At 36.3% G+C, this 20,449-nt stretch overlaps 1 protein-coding gene across 3 annotated transcripts in view; it reads left to right on the plus strand.

The window, feature by feature from the left end:
• Positions 1–20,449, plus strand: part of ANKRD17 (ankyrin repeat domain 17) — a 157,254-nt gene that overhangs the window by 126,910 nt on the left and 9,895 nt on the right. For all 3 annotated transcript variants that reach the window (XM_007467569.1, XM_007467571.1, XM_007467570.1), the window contains 6 exons: positions 355–526; positions 1,669–2,116; positions 2,778–2,933; positions 4,792–4,941; positions 6,300–7,936; positions 14,385–14,582. In XM_007467569.1, the coding sequence (XP_007467631.1) occupies positions 355–526; positions 1,669–2,116; positions 2,778–2,933; positions 4,792–4,941; positions 6,300–7,936; positions 14,385–14,582 (2,761 nt within the window). The remainder of the gene's footprint in view (positions 1–354; positions 527–1,668; positions 2,117–2,777; positions 2,934–4,791; positions 4,942–6,299; positions 7,937–14,384; positions 14,583–20,449) is intronic.

The following is a 20,449-nucleotide window of genomic DNA, read 5'->3' on the forward strand; positions in this document are numbered from 1 at the left end:
CAAACTTCTGCTAGCTGATATCTTTTTTAATTTTCCCAAATTAATGAACAAAACATGGTAGCTTGTTATTTTAATTTATATTTCCATAGTGATTATGAAGTTATGTATATCTTTATCATTCATCCATTTTGAAATTAGGTTGTCTTTTATCATTAATTTGATCTTGACATTTAAAAATATTATTTTCTCTTTACAGTGATTTGAGTATGATCTTGGTCAAACAATGAATTGAACTAAGATGACTTTGAATTGTATGGTATCCCAGTACCCTTAATGATAAAATGACATTATGTGACAACTTTTTTCCAAGGTAAATTCCAGTGTTATAATTCTGTTTTATTGATTCTTTAACAGTTAAGGGAAGAAAGCCGGAGGCTGGCTTTGGCTGCAAAAAGAGAAAAGAGAAAGGAGAAGAGAAGAAAGAAAAAAGAAGAACAAAGAAGAAAACTAGAAGAGATTGAAGCCAAAAATAAAGAAAACTTTGAACTCCAAGCTGCTCAAGAAAAAGAAAAGCATAAAGTTGAAGGTATTTTCTCTAAACCGTCTAATTTGTTTCATGTAATACATTCTACTCAAAATTATATTTCCTTAAATATCAGTAACTTAAGGTGAAAAAAGATCTCTGCGTTATTAAGGCCTAAAGTATTCATATGCTGTTTTCATTTATTGACTCTTCCCAGCTTTTTATTATAAAGAATTTCAAACCTACACACAAGTTGAAAGAATAATGAAACAAACACCTGAAATACCCTTCACCTAATTTAAAAATAAACATTTTACTATATTTGCTTTATCTTTTTCTCTAAATATACTTACATAGTTTTTTCCTAAGCCATCTGAAAGTAAATTGCAGACATCTGACATCGCACCTATAAAACATCAGCACACATCCAAGGAATGACATTTGCTTACATAATTGCAATACCATTTATAATACCTTAAAAAATTAACAGTAATTCCATAATTTCATCTACAGTCAAGACCATATTCAGATTTTTCTTAAATGAGAGAATTATTTTTAACTAGGTTCTAACTAAAAAATTATTTGAGATGAGGATATTGTTAGAAAGAACCATTGTCATTAAACCACCAAATATTTATGCTGTGTGTGTGTGTTAATTTCCCCCTCCTCCAGCCTTTTATTTTGAAAAATTTCAAACTACAAAAAAGTTTAAGGATTAGTATAATGAGCACCTGTAAGTCACCTAGATTCATATAACATTTTGGCACGTTTGTTTATCTTTTTTCCTCTCTCTTTTTTTGAATAGTCTTATATATGTTGTATACATCATACGAAATTACCCCAAAATACTTGAGCAGTGTTTCCCAGAAAAAGAACATTATTTTACATAACCACAATAACATTATTACACTTAAGAAATTTAATAATTATGTAATAATATGTAATACACAGTACATATTCATATTTCCCAAAGTGTCCCCGAAATATTTTTTATAACTGCCTACTATGCATTGTTTAGAACTTAGGGACAGAGGGAATAGATCAATCATATCCATCTCATTACCAGTGAATGCTGGAATGACTGATAACTTTATATCTAATAGTAGTAGTAAAGTAAATTCAGCGCTTATTTTTGTCGGGTGCTTAAATCTACATATATGCGAAGAACGCTAGAACTTGCTAATTCAGTATTGCTACTTCTACAGATGAGCCTGAAGTCTTGACAGAGCCTCCAAGTGCCACAACCACTACTACCATAGGTATATCTGCAACCTGGACCACTTTGGCAGGTTCCCATGGTAAAAGAAACAATACCATAACTACAACCAGTTCAAAGAGGAAAAACAGGAAAAATAAAATTACTCCAGAAAATGTTCAAATTATATTTGATGATCCACTACCAATCTCATACAGTCAGCCAGAGAAGGTGAATGGAGAGTCCAAGAGCAGCAGTACCAGCGAGAGTGGAGACAGTGATAACATGAGAATTTCCAGTTGCAGTGATGAAAGTAGTAACAGCAACAGCAGCCGAAAGAGTGACAATCATTCACCTGCTATGGTCACCACCACTGTGACCAGCAAGAAGCAGCCATCAGTTCTGGTTACATTTCCAAAGGAGGAGAGAAAATCTGTTTCTGGCAAGGCTTCAATAAAGTTAGTTCCAATTTTCATTTTATTTATAGTATCATTATGAAACACTTTGTTGCTGAATTGTTTAGTAAAGCAGGTAGATGAACAACTGACAAAATAAGGGTTTGTCTTTGTTCTAAAGAAGGCATGATTTCATTTGAATTAAAGAATTACTGTGGGGCTTCCCTGGTGGCGCAGTGGTTGAGAGTCCGCCTGCCGATGCAGGGGACACGGGTTCGTGCCCCGGTCCGGGAAGATCCCACATGCCGCAGAGCGGCTGGGCCTATGAGCAATGGCCACTGAGCCTGTGCGTCTGGAGCATGTGCTCCGCAACGGAAGAGGCCACAACAGTGAGAGGCCCGTGTACCGCAAAAAAAAAAGAATTACTGTGTAATTTCTTCATTTTGGTTGTTAAACTCAACCCATGAAAAGTATTGATTATGGTTTCTCAATAATAATAGGGATTATTATTATATTTCAGTTCTGCTAAATTTGACCTCTAGATAATATCTTCTTAAAATTGGCCCTTCATATTATGCTAAGTATTAAAAAGTGAAAAATAAATTTCTCATTTATTCATCATAGTATTCTTAAAATAAAGAATAAAATCATGTAGTAGATTGCCTTTATCATTAAAAATTCTACATCTCTTCTATATTTAATGTGTTTTTCCTCCCTGTTAAAGATTGTCAGAGACTATCAGTGAAGTGACCAGTAATTCTCTTTCCACTTGCACAAAATCTGGTCCATCTCCCCTTTCCTCTCCAAATGGGAAATTAACAGTAGCAAGTCCTAAGCGTGGACAAAAGAGGGAAGAAGGATGGAAAGAAGTTGTAAGAAGGTGACTGATTATTTCTTTGATTGTTTTTCTCATTTTTATATGTGCTCTATTTCACAATGAAGCATAGTTTACTTTACTGTTAAATTCCCCTAACTCTTCCAGTGGTTGCAAACAAACTGGTGGCCCAAGGCTGCATCTGGCCAACAGAGACAACCTATACTATATTTTAGATGGAAAAAAAAAGTGTATGTTAACACTTCTAAAAGTGAGAAATTTTACATAAAAAGTTAGATCGTTGTGGTGTCTGCTTGACCCCCATAGGTATTGGTATTTGGTAGTGAGCTAATTTATTTAAGGTGATATTGTCTTGTTCAGCTTTGTAACCTCAGAGCCCAATATGTAGTGTCTACTACATACTTGTAAATATTTGGAGAATGAATTAAGTATTGGTTTTAAACTATTCTTGTCTTCAAATCATAGGATACCTTTATTTCAGGGGTTTTAGGACTAAAATATTTTGCTTGGAATTTTTAAATAATATGTATTAAAAAGTAAAACAACATCCCAGAAACTAAAAGGTGGTAAGATACCACAGACCTAGAAAGGATGTGATCCATTATAAATCTTTGATAACCTATTTTAAGGAACTCTCCAGAAATTCCATCAAAAAACTAAACTTTTGATTGTTTTAAAACAAAATCTGTAGTGAACCAAGCTTATTACTGGTAATCTCAAGATGTACTGTACATTTTTTATCTTATTTTGGGCCAACACTTCCCCTCAACCCCCATTTCTATCTTTATCTCTTTCTCTGTCTCACACACATTCTTTTGAACTAACTGAAATCACAACATCAGAATACTCTCTGTACAAAAGTAAGAGAATTCAGTTTTCCTGCATGTATTTTATATTGTAGTATGCAAGCAAATTCTTAACTAACTTAAAGTAATGATCACTGACTGATTATTATGTCCTTTAGGGAAAAAGGAATTATCAAGTAACTTAGTTATGTATACAAAAGGGCAGGGATCATACCTTACCATTTAAAAAAATAACGTATAATTTCATATTTAATCTATTCTAAATAAATAGTTTACTTATTCATTGAAGCACAGTTGGCTCCTTCTTTTTATTGAGAGTTATACTGTTTTTCTTTTAGAAGTATTCTTTAATTTAGACTTGTCAGAAATTTATATCTACCTTTCCTTAATCTGAATGTTTAAAATTGTAATGTAATTTTGTAGGTGTTAGGTGGGTTTTGCTTTTTTGGAATTCCAGCAGGCTTTTCTCTTTCCTCACACAACTAAACATCCCTTAGCAAGTTTCCATTATTTGTGGATAATCATTTTAATGACTCTAGAAGAATGCAGGGCAACAATGAATTTTTAGTGTCATCCTTTCAGTTATATATTAGGGAATAAAAACAAGAATATGAGTCAAACACCCAGAGGTACCCACAAGAAGCCTTTCTTGACTCCTTGGGGTAGATTAGATGCCCCAACCAATGTGTCTTTATGATACCCTATTAGAGCACTTACAACATCGTGTTGTAGTTTTCTTACTTGGTTTCTACATAGTCAGTATATGTGGGCAGGAACCCCTGTCTTTTATTTGCCATTAGTATTTGCATTAACACAGCGTATATCTACATGTATGTGCGTCACAGATATTAATGAAGGACGAAAGTCAAAAAAGCAGACAGTTTTTGGTAATGAGATGAGAAGCTGTGGTAAAGCTCTCTCTCTCTCTTTTTTCTGTGGCTCTTAGTTGCCTTTTATCACTTAGAGTGAGAGTGGATAGAAGAGGCTTATTCGGCAATATTCTGCATTTACAGAAACATATTTTAGTAATACTTATTTTAATTACAACCACTGATAATTATGATTTATCTTAATTTATTTTTGCAACTGTTAAACAGGTCAAAGAAAGTATCTGTTCCATCAACTGTGATATCCAGAGTGATTGGAAGAGGAGGCTGTAACATTAATGCTATTCGGGAGTTCACTGGTGCACACATAGATATTGATAAGCAGAAAGACAAGACAGGAGACCGGATAATAACTATAAGGCAAAATTTTGTCTCTTGCGGTTTTTTTCTTTTGTATTTTATTGCACTAGAGCTTAATTATCAATATACATAAGCATTTGAGTTTTCAATGGAACTTTGTATTTAATAGCATACTTTTTTAAATGGGTATTTGATTCGTGTTTAAGATAACCTTTACAGTTTTTTTTTTCTTATTTATATGCTCTTGTGAAGTATTTCAAAGGGCTTTAAAGGAATTTTTTCTTCTGTGTGTATGGCAAAGGTTTGAATAATCTTTTCCTTATATAAACTTTTAATATGACATTCTTAAAAACTTCTTTTTAAGAAAGAATGGGTTTCTAACACATTCTAATCTGTAGTTTTCCATCTTTCTCTTAAATTAGCATTTGAGATTTGTTATTCTGAGATTGTATCCTTAGAATATGAGCTCAGTAATAGGTTTAAATCTGAAGTGGATATTTGTTTTAAATTGAATACTTGAACATGTCTGTGCCTGAATACCCTTAGAGTAAAGATGATGTTCTAAGAAATCATAAATTTGGTTGTGAGAGACAGGTGCCCTTCCCAGTAATAGAAGGACAGATAGTTTTTTAGCCTGTCTCAAGAGGAAGGAGGCAATTAACCAGCTCTGTTTTGCACTTATCCCCTTCTCCTATCTTGTTTATCCCTCCCCTGGGATAGGTGTAGTCACAACTTGCCTTATCCAAAGAGGGGAAGTAGATACCCTTTATAAGTAATTTTCCCCTTAGGGTCTCCATAAGGCTTTCCTTTCAATCAAATATTTTCTTGATCATCCAAGACTGGGGTTTGACCTTATGGCCATTGTTGTAATTATCAGGATTCTTCTCTCATTTTGAGACATCTGTCCAAAAGAATTATAATAATCACTCTACTAATAGAGAAACCACTAATAAATATAAATGGGGTCATCTTAGCTACCAGGATTTAAAATAAAATACTATTTTCTTACTCAGTGGTATTATTTTTCTTGCTTATTTGTACTGCTTTTAATATTGATCAGCTGTTTAACTTCATGGTAACAACATGGATTACGTAGGATTTTAAGTGCAGTGCTTTTTCTGTCTAGAATGTATTTCACAGTAGGAAGATGATTGCTTAGTCTGAAGAAACAATAGTGAAATTAAATTTTTGGGAAAAGAAGTCATTTACTTTTCCTTTGAAAAATATAGTGGTGTGTCAGGACAGTTTATTGCTTTGTTTGCATAATACCTCAAAAATAGTCAGAAAATTGCTTCTTAACTTTTATCTGTTCTCTGTATGTGTGTACATACACATACACACATGAATTAATTTAGGCTTTACATATATTAAAAAGGGGAAATTGGACCTATTTTTTTTTTTTTTTTGTCAACTTATAGGGGTGGCACTGAATCAACAAGACAAGCAACTCAGTTGATCAATGCTCTGATCAAGGATCCAGACAAAGAAATTGATGAACTTATTCCAAAGAATCGTTTGAAAAGCTCCTCAGCAAATTCCAAAATTGGGTCATCAGCACCTACCACCACTGCTGCTAACAGTTCCTTAATGGGAATTAAAATGACGACTGTAGCTCTGTCATCAACATCTCAAACTGCCACAGCACTCACTGTGCCTGCAATTTCTTCTGCATCTACTCACAAAACCATTAAGAACCCAGTGAATAATGTGAGGCCTGGTTTTCCAGTTTCTCTTCCATTAGCATATCCTCCTCCACAGTTTGCACATGCTTTGCTTGCTGCTCAGACTTTCCAGCAGATCCGTCCACCAAGGTTGCCCATGACGCACTTTGGAGGTACTTTTCCACCAGCTCAATCCACTTGGGGTCCTTTTCCTGTCAGGCCTTTGAGCCCTGCCAGAGCTACTAACTCGCCTAAGCCTCACATGGTGCCTCGCCATAGCAATCAGAATAGCAGTGGTTCTCAGGTGAATTCAGCAGGTTCTTTAACTTCAAGTCCAACAACTACAACCAGTTCATCAGCTTCAACGGTGCCTGGTACATCTACAAATGGCAGTCCAAGTTCACCTTCTGTTAGAAGGCAGCTTTTTGTCACAGTTGTGAAGACATCCAATGCCACCACAACAACAGTCACAACCACAGCAAGTAACAACAGCACTGCACCCACAAATGCCACATATCCTATGCCTACTGCCAAAGAACACTACCCAGTATCATCCCCATCTTCCCCATCACCACCAGCCCAGCCAGGAGGGGTTTCTAGAAACAGCCCTTTGGATTGTGGAACAGCATCTCCAAATAAAGGGGCATCTTCCTCTGAACAGGAAGCAGGTAGTCCACCAGTAGTAGAAACAACAAACAGTAGACCTCCAAACAGCAGCAGTTCTTCTGGGAGTTCATCAGTTCATTCTACTCAGCAGCAACCTCTGGGATCTGTTTCTCAGGAGCCAAGACCACCTCTTCAGCAGTCTCAGGTTCCTCCCCCGGAAGTTAGAATGACTGTTCCTCCTTTAGTAACAACAAGTTCTGCTCCAGTGGTGGTGCCTTCTACTGCCCCAGTGACTTACCCTATGCCTCAGACACAAATGGGATGCTCCCAGCCTCCGCCTAAAATGGAACCCCCTGCTATTAGACCACCCTCTCATGGCACAGCTGCCCCTCACAAGAATCCAGCTCCTGTGCAAAATTCATCTGTTGCAGTCCTCAGTGTCAATCACATTAAAAGACCTCACAGTGTTCCCTCTTCTGTTCAGCTACCTTCGACCTTAAGTACACAAAGTGCTTGTCAAAATTCAATACATCCAGCAAATAAGCCTATTGCTCCCAATTTCAGTGCCCCCTTACCATTTGGGCCCTTTAGCACATTGTTTGAAAATAGCCCTACTTCTGCTCATGCCTTCTGGGGAGGATCTGTTGTTTCATCTCAGTCAACACCAGAATCTATGCTATCAGGAAAATCCTCATATTTGCCAAATTCAGATCTTTTACATCAGTCTGATACTTCCAAAGCTCCAGGTTTTAGACCACCATTACAGAGACCTGCTCCAAGTCCCTCAGGTAAGTTTGTATTTTCTGACATTCTGCAGCTGCTCATTTATACAAATGATGTTGAAACGCTTGGTTATTTTCTAATACTTTTACACTCTGTGACTGGGTCAGATAGACAGACAGTAGTACTAATTCAGATGCTATTGTATTGACTGTGTCCAGTATGGCATTATTATTTTTTAAATCTTTTTAGAAGCTGTAATGGATTTTTATCTTAAATTTACTATAAATAAATTTATTCATCAGGTATATTTTTCTCTCTCAAAGTAAGGAAAAGGGGACTTCCCTGGTAGTCCAGTGGTTAAGACTCTACACTCCCAATGCAGGGGGCCCGGGTTCCACCCCTGGTCAAGGAAATAAATCCCACATGCCGCAACTAAGACCGGGCGCAGCCAAATAAATAAATAAATAAAAATATTTTTAAAATAAATAAAGAATTTTAAAAGTCTCTCTCTCTCTCTCTTTTTTTTTTTTTTTTTTTTTTTTTGCGGTACTCGGGTCTCTCACTGTTGTGGCCTCTCCCGTTGCGGAGCACAGGCTCCGGATGCGCACGCTTAGCGGCCATGGCTCACGGGCCCAGCTGCTCTGCGGCATGTGGGATCTTCCCAGACCGGGGCACAAACCCGTATCCCCTGCATCAGCAGGCGGACTCTCGACCACTGCGCCACCAGGGAAGCCCCTCATATTTTAATTTAATAAGATAATGCCATCAAAAGTTTGCTTTTAGTTCAAATAAAAAATAATTACCAAAGATTTTTAAAATTTGATTTCACTTCCGACTGTCTGTTTTGTTTTAAAAATAATGAGAAAAATATAGAGCTACATAGTTCAAAAGGGTAGGCACTAACTATGTGTGCTATTTAAATTTAATAAAATTAAAAATTCATCTCAGTCAAGCTGGCCATTTTTAAAATTCTTTCCCAGTTTTGTTGAGATGTAATTGATGTACATCACTGTATATGAGTTTAAGGTGTCGAGCATAATGGTTTGACTTACATACATTGTGATATAACTGCGGCAGTAAATTTAGTTAGCATTCATCATCTCCTTTAGATACAATTTTTTTAAAAAAAGAAAAAGGAAAAAATATTTTTCCTTGTGATGAGAGCTCTTAGGATTTAGTCTCTCTTAACAGCTTTCCTATGTATCATACAACAGTGTTAACTATGGTTACTATGTTGCACATTACATCCCTAATACTTACTTATCTTGTAACTGGAAGTTTGTACCTTTTGACCACCTTCCTCCAGTTCCCCCCCACCCCACCTCCACCTCTAGTAACCACAAATCTGATCTCTTTTTCTATGAGTTTGTTTGTTTGAGATTCCACATATAAGTGAGATCATACAGTTTTTGTCTTTCTCTGTCTGACTTATTTTACTTAGCATAATGCCCTCACGGCCCATCCATTTTGTCAGAAATGGCAGGATTTCCTCGTGTTTTTTTGTGGTTTTTTTTATGACTAAGTAATATCCCATTGTGTGTGTGTATGTGTGTGGTATGTATACATATATGTATACATACCACAGCTTCTTTATCCATTCATCCATGGATGGATACTTAGGTTTTTTCCATGTCTTAGCTATCGTAAATAATGCTGTTATGAACATGGAAGTGTAGGTATCTTTTTGAGTTAGTGTTTGTGTTTCTTTTGGATATAGTTCCAGAAGTGGAATTGCTGGATCATGTGGTAGTTCTATTTTTAATTTTCTGAGGATCCCCCTTATTGTTTTCCATTGTGGCTGTAGGCTGGTCATATTTCAAGTGCTTCCTTGATAAGCGCATAATGGCTGGTAGCTGCAATATTGGAGAGCCCAGATACTGAACACATCTGTTAACATAAAAAGTTCTGTTAGGCAGTGCTGATATCTAAAGAGGATCTAAAGATCTGGTTTTGAGTGACTGCTTTTTCTTTTTTAACTTTTTACTTTGAAATATTTTCAGATTTATAGAAGAGATCTTCTATAATTACCCCAATTTCCCCTAAGTAAACATTCTTACACCATATATTTATTAAAACTAAGAAATTCATATTGGTACAGTACAATTAACTGGACTACAGACTTTATTCAGATTACACAGTTTTTCCAATAATGTTCTTTTTCTGTTGCAGTGTCCAGGATACCAAGTTGCATTTTGAGCTTTGTGGTTTTTGGTTTTTTTTGTTTTTTTTTTTTTGCGGTACGCGGGCCTGTCACTGTTGTGGCCTCTCCCGTTGCGGAGCACAGGCTCCGGACACGCAGGCTCAGCGGCCATGACTCACAGGCCCAGCCGCTCCGCGGCATGTGGGATCTTCCCGGACTGGGGCACGAACCTGTGTCCCCTGCATCGGCAGGCGGACTCTCAACCACTGCGCCACCAGGGAAGCCCAAGCTTTGTGTTTTAATATGAATATTTCAAATAATTAAAGATAATTTCATTGAGTTATTTGTAGTGAGGTGGATGGACCTAGAGTCTGTCATACAGAGTGAAGTAATTAGAAAGAGGAAAACAAATACTGTATGCACGTATATATAGAATTGGAAAAAAAATGTGGTTCTGTAGAACCTAGGAGCAGGACAGGAATAAAGACGTAGATGTAGAGAATGGACTTGAGGACATGGGGAGGGGGGAAGGGTAAGCTAGGACTAAGTGAGAGAGTGGCATGGACATATATACACTACCAAATGTAAAATAGATAGCTAGTGGGAAGCAGCCTTATAGCACAGGGAGATCAGCTCCGTGCTTTGTGACCACCTAGAGGGGTGGGATAGGGAGGGTGGGAGGGAGATGCAAGAGGAAAGAGATATGGGGAAATATGTATATGTATAGCTGATTCACTTTGTTATAAAGCAGAAACTAACACACCATTGTAAAGCAGTTATACTCCGATAAAGATGTTAAAAAAAGGTCTACCATTAAAGCAATAATAAAATAAAAATAAAGATAATTTCATGCAAGAGATAGACAAACTATGGTCCATGTGCCAAGTATGGCATACTACCTGATTTTACATTTGTGGGTTTTTTTAATTGAGTTATATCAATTATGTAAGATTTAAAAAAAAATTTTTTTTTAATTTTTAAAAAGAATAATATGTGACACAAAAAATAGTACATTCAGAACTTCCCTGGTTGTCTCGTGGTTAAGAGTCCGCCTTCCAGTGCAGGGAATGTGGGTTCAGTCCCTGGTCGGGGAACTAAGATCCCACATGCCACGGGGCAACTAAGTCCTGGTGCTGCAGCTAGAGAGCCCACGCACTCTGGAGCCCGTGCACCACAACTACAGAGAAGCCCACGTGCCGCAACTAAGACTCGATGCAGCCAAAAATAAATAAATAATTTTTAAAAAATTAAATAGTGCGTTCAAATTTCAGTGTTCATAAATAAAAGTTTTATTGAAATACATCTATGCCCATTCATTTACATATTGTGTTATGGCTGCTTCCATGCTCTGCTGACAGCCTAAAACTATTTATTATTTATCCCTTTACAGAAAGGTTGCCAACTTGTTATGTGTTATTGAAGAGATGACATTCTGGGACTAAAAATTTCTAAATAGAATGGGAACTGATTGTTATTTTTACCTATTTCTGTAACACATAAATATAGTGTAAAGAACATGGTCAGTAAATATTTCCTTGCTGGGGGTTGATTGAAATATTTTCATGTACTTTCAAAAACACTTTCTAAATACTAAATAGAATGAATATAATTTGGTTGTAAAAGCTTCATATGCTAATTAGTACATTGGAAATGCTTTTACTTTTTTCATTTTTTTATTTTTTAAAAATTTTTATTGGAGTGTGGTTGATTTACAGTGTTATGTTAGTTTCAGGTGTACAGCAAAGTGAATCAGTTATACATATATCCACTCTTTTTTGGATTCTTTTCCCATATAGGCCATAACAGAGCATTGAGTAGAGTTCCCTGTGCTATACAGTAGGTTCTTATTAGTTATCTATTTTATGTCTAGTAGTGTGTATATATCAATCCCAATCTCCCAATTTGTCCCTCCCTGCCCCTTACCCCCTGGTAACTGTAAGTTTGTTCTCTACATCTGTAACTCTATTTCTGTTTCATAGATAAGTTCATTTGTACTCTTTTTTTAGATTCCACATATAAGCAGTATATGATATTTGTCTTTCTCTGTCTGACTTCACTCAGTATGACAATCTCTAGGTCCATTGATGTTGCTGCAAATGGCATTATTTCGTTCTTTTTTTATGGCTGAGTAATATTCCATTGTGTATATGTACCACATCTTCTTTGCCCATTCCTCCATTGATGGACATTTAGGTTGCTTCCATATCCTGGCTATTGTAAACAGTGCTGCAGTGAACATTGGGGTGCGTGTATCTTTTCGAATTACGGTTTTCTCTGGATATATGCCCAGGAGTGGGATTGCTGAATCATATGGTAGCTCTGCTTTTAGTTTTTTAAGGAACCTCCATACTGTTCTCCATAGTGGCTGTACCAGTTTACATTCCCACCAACAGCGTAGGCCGGTTCCATTTTCTCCACACCCTCTCCAGCATTTATTGTTCGTAGATTTTTTGATGATGACCATTCTGACCGGTATGAGGTGATACCACATTGTAGTTTTGATTTACATTTCTCTAATAATTAGTGATGTTGAGCGTTTTTTCATGTGATTTTAGCCATCTGTATGTCTTCTTTGAAGAAATGTCTATTTAAATCTTCTGCCCATTTTTCGATTGGGTTGTTTGTTTTTTTTGATATTGAGCTGCATGAGCTGTTTGTATATTTTGGGGATTAATTGGAAATGCTTTTATATTTCATTTTTGTAGAGTTGGAATTTAGTGAAAATACTTCACTTTTCAAAAAATGTGAAATCTAGGTAATGTGTTAAGAAAGACTAAAATTAAGATCTAGAGAAAAAAGAAATAAATTCTTGTTTTGTGGAAAAGTATAGAAAAAAGCCGTGCTCCATCGGGAGGTAAGGTTTTGGGGTGTACAGTTGATTAGAGCCAAAATTAGCAATGAAGTTTAACTTAAGAGTCTATCAGAGGGAAGTATTAGATTCAGGTCAACATAGGCACGTTTGCCTTTACAGCTATACCACTATTTCTACACCCTAGAAATTAACATTAATTCAGTAATAGCACCCAATATATAGTACCATCATCCCAAATATACCCTTTATGCCTGTATGTTTCTTTTTTTTTCTCCTTTTGATCCAACCAATCAAGATTCACACATTGCTTTTGGCTGTTATGTCTCCCACAGTCTAAAACATCTCACCACCTTCTTTTGTTCTTCTTCTTCTTGACATTGAATCCTTTGAAGAGTCCAGTTGTACTGAAGAATGTCCTGCATTTCAGATTCACCTGTTTTCTCAATCTGTGGTTACATTCTGGTTAAACATTTCTAGCAGGAACATCAGATAGGTAATGTTTAAATCTCACACTGCATTGTATCAGGAGGCACTCAGTGACAGATTGTCCTTCTCTTATCTATGGAAAGCATGGCCACTTAGTTAAGATGCTGATTGTCGATCTCTCTATTATAAAAGTATAGCTACAGGGGCTTCCCTGGTGGCACAGTGGTTGAGAGTCCACCTGCCGATGCAGGGGACACGGGTTCGTGCCCCGGTCCGGGAAGATCCCACATGCCGCGGAGCGGCTGGACCCGTGAGCCTGCACGTCCAGAGCCTGTGCTCCGCAACGGGAGAGGCCACAACAGTGAGAGGCCCGCGTACCCCAAAAAAAAAAAAAAAAAAAAAGTATAGCTACAATCTTTTTTTTTCTCCTATAGTTTTTTTTTTGGTTTGTTTTTAGTTTTGTGGGTTTTTTTCGGTTTTGTTTTTGTTTTTTTATTTTAGTAGCAGTCTTAAGTTCACAACAAAATTGAGAGAAAAGTACAGGGGTTTTCCATATACCCCCTGCCTTCACACAGGCATAGCCTCCTTTATTACTACATCCCAATTCAGAATGGTATTTTTGTTACAGTTGATGAACCTACAGTCACACATCCTTATCAAAGTCTGCAGTTTACATGAGGGTTCATTCTTGTTTCTGTACATTCTGTGGGTTTGAACAAAAGTCTAGTATAGTAACCATTATACTATCATCCAGAGTATTTTCAGTGCCTTAAAAATCCTTTGTGGTTTGCCTACTGATCCCTCCCTTCCCCATACATTTTTAAAGGTAAAATTTTATACAACTCCTTGGCCACCAAACCTATTTAAATTCTAGTGTTAATATTAAATCTATATGTATTCTATAATAAGTAATAAAATGTCAGAATTAAAATTAAATGTTTTCCTTGGTAATTTCTTTTTCATAGCTATCTTTATGAAATAAAGGGGGAAATAATGAGTGGAATGACTGGAAGAAGTAAGCAAGGAGAAATTTTTTTAATAATCTAAAATATTTTGGATATATTAGGGACCTCTTGGAATTTTAGGTTTTTCTAGGGGTAACTATTATAAATTATTATTATCTTCTACATTATAGGTATTGTCAATATGGACTCACCATATGGTTCTGTAACACCTTCTTCTACACATTTGGGAAACTTTGCCTCAAACCTTTCAGGAGGTCAAATGTATGGACCTGGGGCACCCCTTGGAGGAGCACCCACAGCTGCTAACTTTAACAGACAACATTTTTCCCCACTTAGTTTGTTGACTCCATGTTCATCAGCATCAAATGGTGAGTAATATACACTGTAGTTCCAGAGGAAGAGTTTGTCTGTATGTTCCCTTAAAAAACAAAAGGTTTAGGGCTTCCCTGATGGCGCAGTGGTTGAGAGTCCGCCTGCCGATGCAGGGGACACGGGTTCGTGCCCCGGTCTGGGAAGATCCCACATGCCGTGGAGCGGCTGGGCCCGTGAGCCATGGCCGCTGAGCCTACGCGTCCGGAGCCTGTGCTCCGCAATGGGAGAGGCCACAACAGTGAGAGGCCCGCGTACCACAAAAAAAACCCCAAAAAACAAAAGGTTTTAAGTTTTTCAAAGTTTGGAATCTTTAAGTTTTAAATCTCTTAATAATTTAAATTCTATAAAAATGTAATTTGTATTCATGGCAATATGAAATCAGGAGGAATTTAAATAGAATTTCCAGGTTTTTAAAGTATTAGAGTCAACTTCGGCTCTATCAAACCTAGCATATTATATTGAAGTTAATTTCTAAGAGGGATCATTTTTTGAGAATAAAAAATCTTGTATCATCTATTGATTTACATTTACTTTCAGGTTTGAGAATATAGCTCCCAAGAAGAAAGATTTGTAGCCTTAAAAGTAGTATAAATATCATGTGCTTTTGGTCTACCTTTAAATCTCATCTATTACATAAATATTACAACTGATTTCACATTACCAGATATGTGATTTTAACTGTAGTCAGACTTTGAAGCAGTGATCAGATTGTTCAGACCAAGGAAGATCATTCATCAATAGGGAATTCAACTCACATTAAGAGAATTCCATAGTGAGGCTATTATTTGTGGTTATTTATTTATTTAGTGAGGATAAAGGCATCAAATTGCTTTCACCTTGAGGAAATTTTAGTAAGAATCCATTTTTTTTTTAAACTACCAAATTTCTTCTAACAGTGTTAGAGCCCGGTTAATAGAGACTGGTTAACTGAATGAAAGAGTAAAAAAATATTAGTGTTTGAGAGATGCATATCAAAGTACATTGCCAGTGAAAGCATGAAGTAAGGTGTAGCATATAGTGAATTTACATATTTATAGTTTTTCTTGTGTTTGTCAGATAACAAGGTCTGTCACTTGGAATATTAATTATCCTTGTACAGGTGTCCCTAAGTGAAAAGAAGTGGTTTAAGAAAGAATTCAAAATGACTGTGATAAAAACATTCCAGAAACAAAGTGAGAAGTATGAAAATAAAGTACGAATGTAAGGAGAAAAAAAGTTTACAGCAGTTCTCATTGAGGATACTTTACCCATCTTTAAAGATAAAGTGAATATACTATAACATAGCTACTTAGCCTGGCTTATCTAAACTAAGCTATTAATAGAACACTGCAACTAAATATAACTCTAAGGAATAACTTATTATGACATTTAAGTCTTAACTGTCTGGCTTATAAGGAAACGTTATAGCCTCAGTTATTTAAAGCTGTATTCAATGCAACATAAATGGATATTTGTTTTATTTATTTAGTTTATTATAAGGAAGATTGATAGGTATATATTGAATGGAAGGTAATTCACTCTGTATTAAAAATTGGCCTGGGCTTTCCTGGTGGCACAGTGGTTAAGAATCCGCCTGCCAATGCAGGGGACACGGGTTCGAGCTCTGGTCTGGGAAGATCCCACATGCTGCGGAGCAACTAAGCCCGTGCACCACAACTACTGAGCCTGTGCTCTAGAGCCCGTGAGCCACAACTACTGAAGTCCGCGTGCCTAGAGCCCATGCTCTGCAAAAAGAGAAGCCAATGCAATGAGAAGCCTGCACACTGAAACCAAGAGTAGCCTCTGCTTGCCACAGCTAGAGAAGTAGAGAAAGCCTGCACACAGCAATGAAGACCCAACACAGCCAAAAATAAATAAATGAATTTATTTATTTATTTATTTTAAAAGTTGGCCAAAAAAGGGGGGGGAATTCCCTGGCGGCCCAGTGGCTAGGACTCCTAGCTTCCATTGCCAGGGGCACGGGTTCGATTCCTGGTCAGGGAACTGAGATCCTGCAAGCCGCACCACTTGGTGCAGCAAAAAAAAGAAAAAATTGGTACTTTATCCTAATTCAGGGTTCTCTCCCTTTAGGGAGGTGAATTTGAAGAGATTTTAGGGCAAGTTACAACAATTAAGAAAAAAAAAACAGAAAAGTAAAATATTGAGGATTACCAATGAACTCTGTAGTATAGCTAATAACCATATGTTAAATGATAATAATAATAACAATAACAACAGTTAATTTACTGAGGTTTAGATACTTTTCAAGGTAATTTTCCCCCCATATTGCCTTTGTCAGCAAAATCCTAAGATAGACAGTTAGGTGAGCTTAGACAAGTCATTTCAGTGAACCTCAGTTTTCTGATCTGTTAATATCCACCACACTGGATTAGTTTAAGGAGTAAATGCAATAATCTACTATTACTATTGGTCTACTATTCTCTACTATTACTACTATTATCTACTATTACTGTTGGTCTTTCTTCTTTTTGATGATAATGAACAGTAAGTGTTAGTCCTGTTTTCTAATAGTTTTAGAAATGTACTAATGGAATGGTAACAGAAGAGCAAACATATTTATAAGTAGCCAGTGATTAAAATGTCTGAAACATAATTTTTGAATGATTTTACCTGCTTAGTTTTTTCTTTGACTCCTCTTAAAATTGGTTTTTATTCCTAAGTATAGAACAGATCTGGAATTCTATACTTATAGGAATAAAAACATCTTCCTTAAAATATCTACATATGGGTGATTCATATTCACCTATTTTTATATAAAAATAAGGATAGTCTTTGATTTTCATGTTCATAAAAAAACAGGAATTGGGAGAAAAAGTGTTAAAATTGTAACATCATTGCTATTGAAATGTGTTACCTGAAATTTTTTGGTAGTTAATCTTTAAAATAGAATGGATTCTCAGAAGCAGAGAATGTTTTAATATAAAATAAAACATACTTACTGATACTAATGTTTATTACTTTAGGAAATACATTAGAGATTTTTTTTCCCCTTTTGAACCATGAACCACTCAAGGTAAACATGTTGCATTTGATTATATCTCTAGGGTCTTTAAAGAGTAGCACAAAGAACCCAGGTATATCCCCCGACCCCCACTCACTAATTGTTAACATGTTGCCACATTCCTCCCTTTCCCCACCATGTATCCCTGTGTGTATGTGAGTGAGTGTGTGTCTGTGTACGTGTGTGTGTAGAGTATGTGTAGGGATTGTAGGGTATTTTTTCCTGAATCATTTTAGAGTTAGTTGCACATATCAAGCTGATTTCCCCTAAATACTCCAGATTATAATATTTTGGAAGAACAAGAACATTCTCTTCCACAACTACAATGCAGTTGTCAATTTCAGCAAATTTTACATTGATACATTATTATTATCTAATGTATAGTCCATATTCACATTTCATCACTTGTCCCAATAATGCCTTTATTACTTCTTCTCATTCAAGATTCAAATCAGTATCACAGATTGCATTTAATTCCCATGTCTTTTTAGTCTCAGAAAATCTGGAACTGTTTCCTTAGCCTTTCTGTATCTTTCAAAGAAAGCTTGTTTTTTTTCAGATTATAGGTCAGTTGTTTGGTAAAATGCCTGTTTGTTTTTCTGATATTTCTTCATGATTAAGTTTAAGTTATATATTTTTGACACGAATATTAGTATTAGTCAACAGTGTACCCTTCTCACTGACATTAGAAGGTATAAAATGTCAGTTTGTGCTATTATTGGTGCTATTAACTTTGATCTCTTGGTTTCACAGATTTCTACACTGTCAAATTGTCATTTTTCCCTTTGTAATTTAATTAATCTGTGGGGAGTTGCTTTGAGACAATTCTTATTCCTCATCAGACTTTCAGGCAGAATATAAGGGAAGGGGGGGGAAGAAGTAGAACTTATCTCAGTAGAAATAATAGTTTTATTTTTGTAACCATGATAATGTTTATAAATTTAAAACAAAACCAACCTTGATAAAGGGAAAAACACTAAAATTGAATGTAAATAGAAACAAGTAAACCTATCTGTATTTTAGATTATTAACATAAACCTACTAAAAGAAAAAGAAACAATCCAAAAAACTCTTAAAGACAGTAGTATTTTGTATACCCTTCAGTCTAAGGACAAATAAACTTCAGACAAATCTGCAATTCTACTTAGGACATTTGTTTTTTTATAATATTATGGATAAACAATTTAAAAACTATATGGGGTATATTGTAAGGTTGAGCAAATGAATAAGTAAAAATATTGATGATGATGTGATCCAGGATTCTCACTGTAAGAAGAGAGAAATATAGGGTAGAGTAAGGCAAGGAAAAACCCCATGGGATTGGATTGGAATTAGAGGATCAATATGAACTCATGATTTTATTTTTTCTTTTATTATTATTTTTTAAAATAAATTTATTTATTAATTTTGGCTGCGATGGGTCTTGCTGTGAGCAGGCTTTCTCTAGTTGCAGCAAGTAGGGGCTACTTTTTCTTAAGGTGCACGGGCTTCTCATTGTGGTAGCTTCTCGTATTGCGGAGCATGGGCTCTAGAGCACAGGCTCAGTAGTTGTGGCGCATGGGCTTAGTAGCTCTGCGGCATGTGGGATCTTCCCAGACCAGGGCTTGAACCCCTGTCCCCTGCTTTGGCAGGCGGATTCTTAACCACTGTGCCACCAGGGAAGTCCATGAACTCATAATTTTAAAATGATGTTATGTGTTGCATTGAATCATATAAAATTGCCATTTTGCCACCCCCATCCCCCCAGCACTGCCTACTGAAAGGGCCTAGAAGCAATGAATTTTCAGTAGCACTAAGCATATTCAGTGTCCAGATCTGTCTGTTAAATATTTCAGTTTACTGAAAGAAACTAGGTCTTCTTGGGGAAGTAGCTGATTGGAGAGCTGGGGCAGGGAAAGTATAAGGGGAGCCTGCAAAAGTCTTAGAGTGTCAGAAAGTAATTCAGTGCTCCGATGATTGGGACATATCAGAAGGACACAGGAGGCAGCTTGAAAGGGGCTCCCACTAGCCAAATTCAGGACAATTTGACCATCAAAATGAATAATGTCAGGCCATTGAATAAAACAAAAACCCATGTGTACATAATGATTGTAAATAAAATTTTAAAATGCAGAAGAGGGAATGTTGCTCCTTACAGTATAATGACAACTCATAAATGTAGAGGAATTATCATTTGAGTCATCATTTTGCAACTGTTAGAATGATTGATTCAGGCAAGACTCTCAGACTTTTTTACCTTTAATACTGAGCTTTTAACGTTTGCATTTTCCTTACCTAATGTAAATCTTAATTTTTAATGACCATTTCATTTGTTTCATCTGACTTCTAACTCTTCTTTAGGTAATCTGTTCACATGAGTGTAATTTCATGTTTTTGTTTATTTCTTGTAGTCTCTTAAAATTTTGTTTTTAGTATTTATATTTTTCTTAAAAATTGCCATTCTGGGTGCTGTTGTAGAACTAACCACAGAAGCATGACTTATTTTTCACAATATATGTATCTGGTTTATGTACTTGAACAGGTTTTATCACCACTTCTCCATACATTCCACTTTTCTTTTCCCTCCCCCTCTTTAGGACATCAGGACATGGTATTAGGACTCTGGCAAACTAAGTTGGGATGTGGGGGACATGGGTCCCTTCCTTCAAAAAAAAAAAAGAAAGCAAGCAAAGAACCTTCCTTGAGGCCCCCAAACAGCAGATTGGTGATGCCGGAGACCCTTCTGCATACAGTCTGGGCAGAGATCACTTCAGCCCTTATCCCACTCAAACTGCTAAGGTCTATCGTGCCAACATTCAACCAGTCCATGCATTCATTGAGTGCTGATCACTGGCTCTGGTCTGTGAGTTTCAGGCCTTGGCA

This window comes from Lipotes vexillifer, unplaced genomic scaffold (assembly GCF_000442215.2).
Source record: "Lipotes vexillifer unplaced genomic scaffold, Lipotes_vexillifer_v1.1 scaffold1176, whole genome shotgun sequence".
Lineage (NCBI taxonomy): Eukaryota > Metazoa > Chordata > Mammalia > Artiodactyla > Lipotidae > Lipotes > Lipotes vexillifer.